General features: G+C 32.1%; 1 protein-coding gene across 1 annotated transcript; it reads left to right on the forward strand.

The window, feature by feature from the left end:
* The first annotated feature begins 5,958 nt into the window (after positions 1–5,958).
* LOC106687724 (uncharacterized) lies at positions 5,959–6,450 on the forward strand. Its single transcript, XM_014431757.1, has one exon. It carries the CDS (start codon positions 5,959–5,961, stop codon positions 6,448–6,450), a length of 492 nt encoding a protein of 163 aa, XP_014287243.1.
* The last annotated feature ends 864 nt before the right edge of the window (positions 6,451–7,314 follow it).

The following is a 7,314-nucleotide window of genomic DNA, read 5'->3' on the forward strand; positions in this document are numbered from 1 at the left end:
CAGCTGTATAGACGGTGTAGAGGATGGGACCAAGGATACTACCTTGAGGAAAGATGTGATATGAATTTTTTTTTTTACAAGACAAATTAATCTATCAATAAAAGCAATTGTTGTCATGGAACAGTAATATAGTTCACTGAATATGAACTAAATGAGTATTATTTTTCTAAATTTTATCTTGAGATTTTACTATTTATTTTTTAATATAATATAATAGAATATATAATATGTATATAATACATAAAGTAACATATACAGTTCACTAAATACCTTTAATTTACTCACTCCTCAACGTCCTAAACGTACTAAATAAGTATTCTTTTCCTAAAGTTTATTTTGAGAATTTACTATTTAATTTATTTTATTGTATTTAAGCCCTTCTTGAGTTTATGTATGTATATTTTTTATTATATCTATTTATACATTAGGTCTGTATTGTTTTCATGATTGCTTTATTAGTAAGCCTTTACTGTTTTGCTTTCCATACTGTTCTTGCGTTATTCCAGAATACATTATTCGAGGAGAAACTTTGTGGTAACTTTTACTTGACAAACTTGTTTTTGCCGTTGAACTTGAGATACTTATTTAGTAACCAATGAACGGTCGAAGAATGCTGAAGGATCAGATAAGTTTCTTGTGCGACTTTCCAGTTTTTTTAGTGTCTGATATTAACTTAGTAATTTCTTTAAAAAAAAAAAGTCAAATTTGTGATTTAGTGTCCACTCGTGGAATATGTAATTTAGTAGTTCTGTCGTTTTAAAAGATTGACTTAAGGAACATCGTACAACTATGTTTAATTTTGTGAAATTAGGAAAATAATTATATTTTAAGAATTTTTTTTAATAATTTATTTATTGATATTTACAACTGTATACATATATACACATCAAGTAAATTTGGTGTAAGTGATATTATGACATGATAAAAACATGTGGAGAATCTTCCTATTGATAGAGCTCCAAAAACATTTCTAAAGGAGAAGATCTCGAGGCCATCTTCTTTTCAGACGTCTAGGTGGATTATTAGATAATGAAGGAGAAGCCAGGTTAGAAACGAGTTGGTTTGGGTGGTTGGGAAGTTTATTATGGAAGGATTGGTATCTTGTTCTGGCCAAATCGGCAACATTGGGGACATTGAGGTCCTGATGGATGATTTGATTTGTGACAAAGTAAGGAGAATTAAGGATTTTACGAAGGATTTTGGACTGTAAGGATTGGATTCGAGAGGAATTAGATGGTTTAGTGGTGCCCCATAGCTCAACTCCGTATGTCCAAATAGGGCTTATAATAGTCATGTAGATCAGTCTTTTGTAATGGATTGGAAGTTTTGACCGTTTGTCTAGTAAATGTTGTAATAGTCGAAATCGACGAGCAGTTTCCTGTCTTTTCAGTCTTGTATGAGGATTCCATGTCAGTCGTTTGTCCAGATTTAGTCCTAAGTAACGGATTTGTTCAACAGGAATGAGTGGGGTATTATTAAAAGATACTGTAGGGCAAGACGAAGGTTTACGACGAAGGGTAAATGTGATTTGGTGGGACTTATTTAATGAAATTAATATTTATGAAAATGAATGGCACTATGACTTCCTCATACTTGTGATTTCACTTGAACACAAATTAGTAATTTTATTTGATCTTTCAGAGATTCCATCCTCAGAACTAATGTTAACGATTCAAAATATAATAAATGATTTCAATAATCAAATTTAACTATAATTTATTTTATTTAATTTTTTTTGTGATGTGAAAAATAAATTTGTAATTTTAAATATCCCCCTTATTATATATACGAGGGTTATTTTCTCATAGTTCAGGTTTCGGAAGAAAATATTATTTTTAAAAATACTTGTCGAAACCAAGCTCATTATTTTTAACTAATTTTTCATTAAAAATGCTGACTAATCATATCATTCATGTATTCAAGGATAATCAGAAATTCTCTTTGGCACTTTTTTCCTGTTGATTTAAAACTAATATTATTTATATACTAATTACTCAAAAAAAGTTTTTGGATTGTCGGAAACAATTTTATTTCTACCATATAGTTGTTATTTTATAAATGAAATATTATCAAAATAACTAATAGTAATAAAAGTTTTTATTTTTTAGCTCAATTTTTCTATAGCTTTATTTCATTCAGAAAGCCCTCATGAAACCCTGCAAAGTTGGCTCACAATAAATTGTTTAATTACTATTTGACCATTTTCTTTTATATATTACATACCTGAGCTGCAGTGAATAGCCACGACTCCAAGGGCAGCTTTGTCGAGGTCTCTGCAAGAGGGTGTCTTGAAGTACCTTTATGATAAATCCAAATCTATCGCTTGCTACCGGAGCAATGACTCACTGACAGACTTGAAGTATATGTCAATAGGCGGTGATGTCGAAGCAATGTTGTTCTAGGCATAGAGTGTAGTGAAATTCTTTATTGTGTGTTTAGTTAAAGGTTCAAAAATATGAAGGAAGTGAACAAGGTAATTAAATAGCATGATATCATATTCGTAGGGTTATTTTTGGGTAAAGCAAGATATTTTATAACCCATCACATTTCGAATTAATAAAAAGGCTAGTTTCGTTCTCACGCATTTTTAAAATATGTGAAATCGTCAACTGTGACAACACAGGGAGTTAGGAAATGCTATTCATAAATTTTGATATTCGTAGTTAAGAACATATATTTATCTTTCTTTAATTTTATACTTCTGAACATGTTTTACAACATCTACTAAAAATTGGAAACGCCCAAATATATTACATACTCGTTCATTGCATTAAAGAAAAAAAAAGCAAGGACCCAATGTCGGTTTTCCTTACTTTTATATCTTGGCATAATAGTACAAGAGCCGGGAAGGAAAAAAGGCAGTTATCTCATCCCAATTTTTGATTACATTAATGAAACCTATGTATAATTAATAGTCAAAATTGATGAGTCTGCACATTATTTAAAGAAAAGTAAATTTGCTGAAATATTGGCCTTAAAAGAGCTATTTACGCTCAATAGTTCTCGAGATATAGCTTTTTAAAAAACCAATTTTTTTAAAAATCTACTGAAAGATTAGTAGTTAGTTAATTTATTTTTAAAAATCTATATCTCAGGAACTATGTGACGTACAGATGTCTATTAGCACTCAAATTAAAGCTAGTATAATGGACTATAAGAAGTCTATGACATTTACCTTCGTAGGAATAGTAGTTTTCATGATATATGCTAAAATAAATTGATTTATAGTTGTTCGGACAATAAGTTTAATTTATGATATTTGACAAAATAAACTCACAAAATGTTAATTTCTAGTTGTTCGTATAAAATGTTGGATTTTTGAAAAAATATGTCTCTAGATCCATAAGATGCATATATGCAATGGTCTGCCAACCATCAAAATAAAGTAAATTTAACTTACTGTAAAGTAGTTAATGACACTTATCTTTGTAGGGGTAGTAGTTTTTATGATATTCAAATATGAATATAAATTTGGCAAATAAAAATTTGTCCGAACAACTAAAAATCAATTTATATTAGCTAATTTCATGAAAACTATTACTCCTACGAAGATAAACTTCATAAACTACTTTATAGCTCCATTAAACTATCTAACTAACTGATTTGAGTGCTAATAGACATCTATACGTCAAATGGTTTTTGAGATATAGATTTTTCAAAATAAATTCACTAACTACTGATCTTTCAGTTCGTCCCATACAACATTTTTATGAACTGTTGCTTTTTAAAAAGCTATATATCGAGAACTATTTAACGTAAATATCTCTTTTAGGGCTCATATTTTAGCAAATTTGCTCATCTTTAAATGACGTTCTCTTAGGTTTTCTTGTGTTGTTCCTACTTTTTAAGATATAGAGAACCTAATGAAAAATTATTTTTTTTTTATCGTTTTCAAACAGCCGCCATTTTTATTCCCCCTACCTATACATGGCAGACTCATCAATTTTGACTTGTAATCAAAAATAGAGAAAGATAACTTTCTTTTTTCTCCTCTTGGACTCTTGTACTATAACTAATGTGTCATATATAATTGAGATAATTACACTTTTGAAGAAACGATTATCACGATAATGGTCAAGAAGTCCAGTTGTTTCTACTTTTGACGATCTACATAAGATGTACTTTTGTAAATTACTTGTTATGAATGTGTTTACCTACCAAAGCTGTTCATAATTTCACGACGTACGACTACTCAATCTGACATGATCTTAATTTTGGAAGTGTCTTAAGCTGGTTAAAAAGACGTTTTTCACTGGATGCGAAAGTGGGCCTCCAGGGTCAGAGGAAGTGGCGATATGTAGCTCTGTCATTCGTAACATGGTCATTAGATATAAAAAAAAAATATGAGCTCTTTGGCAAGACGTAGAACTGGTTTTCGGGCTGTATTACCAGGGCGTATGAAATACGACTTGTCCAAAATCTGGCAGAAATATATTTGTACTTCACATATATTTTTTCGATGTTGATGGAAACAATATCTGCGTCGTTACTTCAACGCTTGGATTTGGTAAGAGGGACTTATAGAAGCCTGGTCTCGTAACCTCATTATTGACCACGGTCGGTCCAACCATGAGTCAAGGAAACTACTTTTGTTTTTACTACTCAGTCCAATCTCTGAGCTATGGTAATACAAAGCTATCTGCTCTTCAAATGATTTCTCATAAATTTAATTAAATTTTCATATGTACAGAGAACTACTTTCTTTATAGAGAAATCCATCAAACCTTTGAATATAGAAGCAATAATTTCAATAAAAAATTTTTGAGGTTAAAAAACTTCCAATTTGAATGTAATTTATTTTAAATTAGCATATTGTTGCACAACGTTTCGGGACTGTTGTCGCACATTAATGTACTTTAATAATCTCATAATTAGTCAAAATTTGTATTTCACAAAGGAAATCATGTCATATCTACATTGCTTGGAAATTTCTTTTTTTAAAGTACATGAATATAGGACAATAGTCCAGAAACGTTATGCAGCAATATGTTAATTTAAAAGTTGGAAGTTGCAAATTGGAAGTATTTTAACGTCAAAAAATTTTTATTGAAATTGATTTACCAGACTTCATAAAAAGAAAATCCAGAAGTAATAATGATTTGACGTGAATTTACTCTCTATAATAGCACAAAGGAGACGTTATTAAAATGAGGTCCGTTGGTAGTTGAGGGAAATTAGCATCGATATAGGTTCAAATCTGGCCGGTGGGGTCTACTTTTGTTTCTGTGGTGGTCTCACGAAATGGAAACTTCACCCATTACTCGTTAATTAAACTCAGTAATGAAGAAGAATAGAAGGAATAATATTAAATGAAGTGATGAATCCTTTATAGGTCAACATTTTTTTTTTTTATGTGTATATTTATTCTTTTAGGTTAAATATTTATTTCTAGTAGTTTCCAAATAAACATATATTTTAAAAAAAAATAAACATTGTTTCCAAAAAATAATAGACCGGTGCCATATGTGTCAGCTAAATGTATTAACTAGGAGACGATAACTGGTCTATATGGGATACCAAAACTGTTCAGTGACGAGTTTTCTTATTCTAAATAATAAAAAAAAAAATTAAATTTTATAATTCCTTAATCTTAAAAGTTGTTGATAGCAAATATATGTTTGTATTTTTAGAAATGTATTTATTTATACTTTTTGAACATATTCGATACATAGTGTCTCTCTGCAAAGTGTACTCCTAACATCCTGGGATAGAAACAAATGTATGTACATAACCTTCCTTGACATTGGTGGACGCAATTAAATCCACTCATCAAAGCCCAGAAGGAATAGTTAGGCTGAACAGACAGGAATCTGATTGCTTTAGCATAGCAAGAGGGGTCAAACAAGGTGGCAGTCTAAGTCCCTTACTATTTTACTGTACATCGTTAAAGTGACTGCCATCTGTAAAAGAAGAACTGAAAGGGCATTCCTGGGCCGTAGAAACCTTCGCCCGGTGGTCATGCAACTCCTCTACGAGGACAATATTGTTATTGTCGCGGACACTCCTGATAAATTTCAGCAGACAGTGACTGAATGGCACGAAGAGCTCTACCGGAAAGGAACGGGAATAAATACCAGCAAGAGCAAGATATCACAAGTGGGGAGACAAGTAGAAGATCATCATATATATTGTAACTGGGAAGAAATGGAAGTGGTTGCAGATTTCACCTACCTAGGAACTATAACAGACAGGTATGGGAAAATAGACTCAGAAATATCAAACAGGATAAGGAAGGCTAAACCAGTCTATTACAAGATCGAAAATACTTTAATAGGGAAGCGAGAGGTAGGTAGCAATGTCAAGCAAATCCACGAGTTTGTATACTTGCTGATACTCTTGAATGGAACTGAAAGCTGGATATTGACGGACCGACAGGAGAGTCACTTCTGCAGAAATGAAGTTTCTGCAAAGAACGGTGGGCAAGACGACGAGAGATCGTGTCCGAAATGAGAGGATACGCCAGGAAATGGGGATTGGCTCAGGGAGGGAGGTTCTGCAGACACGACAATTGAAATGGTTCGGCCACGTTATTGGAATGGAGGAACATTGGGACCCCCTAAAAACGATAGAGTATTTACTGGATGACACAAGGCCTTGTGGACGGCCAAGGATCCGTCTTACCTGGAGTACGTTGACAGGCTTTGCAGAGCAAGAAGGAAAGATCTTCCTCTGGCTAGGAACCTAGCTGCTGATAGAGAAAGCCGGTGGTTGAAAGCTCCCCTACGCTGTTTGGGCACTATGGAGAGAAGCAAAAGAAGAACAAGATATTCGAACTTAATTATATCGAAACTTTAGTCTACTTTAAAATTTTACTATATGTTTTTACCATACATATACATATAGATACATATTTAAATTAATTTTTTAATGTAAAATATCAAAATAAATTATATATTGAAGAAAATTGTTTGATGAATAAGTTGTATTCCTATATTGAAATAAAAAAACTGTACTGTTTCAAAATGTAAATTTTAAAGTCATCTAACTAAATCCAATTTCAGTAGAATATACGTTTTTTTAATATTGACGTGATAATGTCGTAACTTGGAAACTGAGGTCTTCCATTGAGAACCTATTCAGCCAAATGGAGAAATTCATATCGCTTACTACCGCGAAATTAAATATTGACTGACCCAGATGGTAATCGAACCCACAAAGGTCTGAACTAAGACTTTTGGAACCCTCGCCCCAGCGTGCCCTGTTATCGCCTCCTCTGATGTAAACTTAATTGTAACTGCTTCCATGGGTATGGAGTCATATTAATTAGACAAAATATAAAGATATCCCAGGCTACACCAAAACTACTTAGTGCAC

This window comes from Halyomorpha halys, unplaced genomic scaffold, assembly GCF_000696795.3.
Source record: "Halyomorpha halys isolate HHAL.00 unplaced genomic scaffold, Hhal_1.1 Scaffold1001.1, whole genome shotgun sequence".
NCBI lineage: Eukaryota > Metazoa > Arthropoda > Insecta > Hemiptera > Pentatomidae > Halyomorpha > Halyomorpha halys.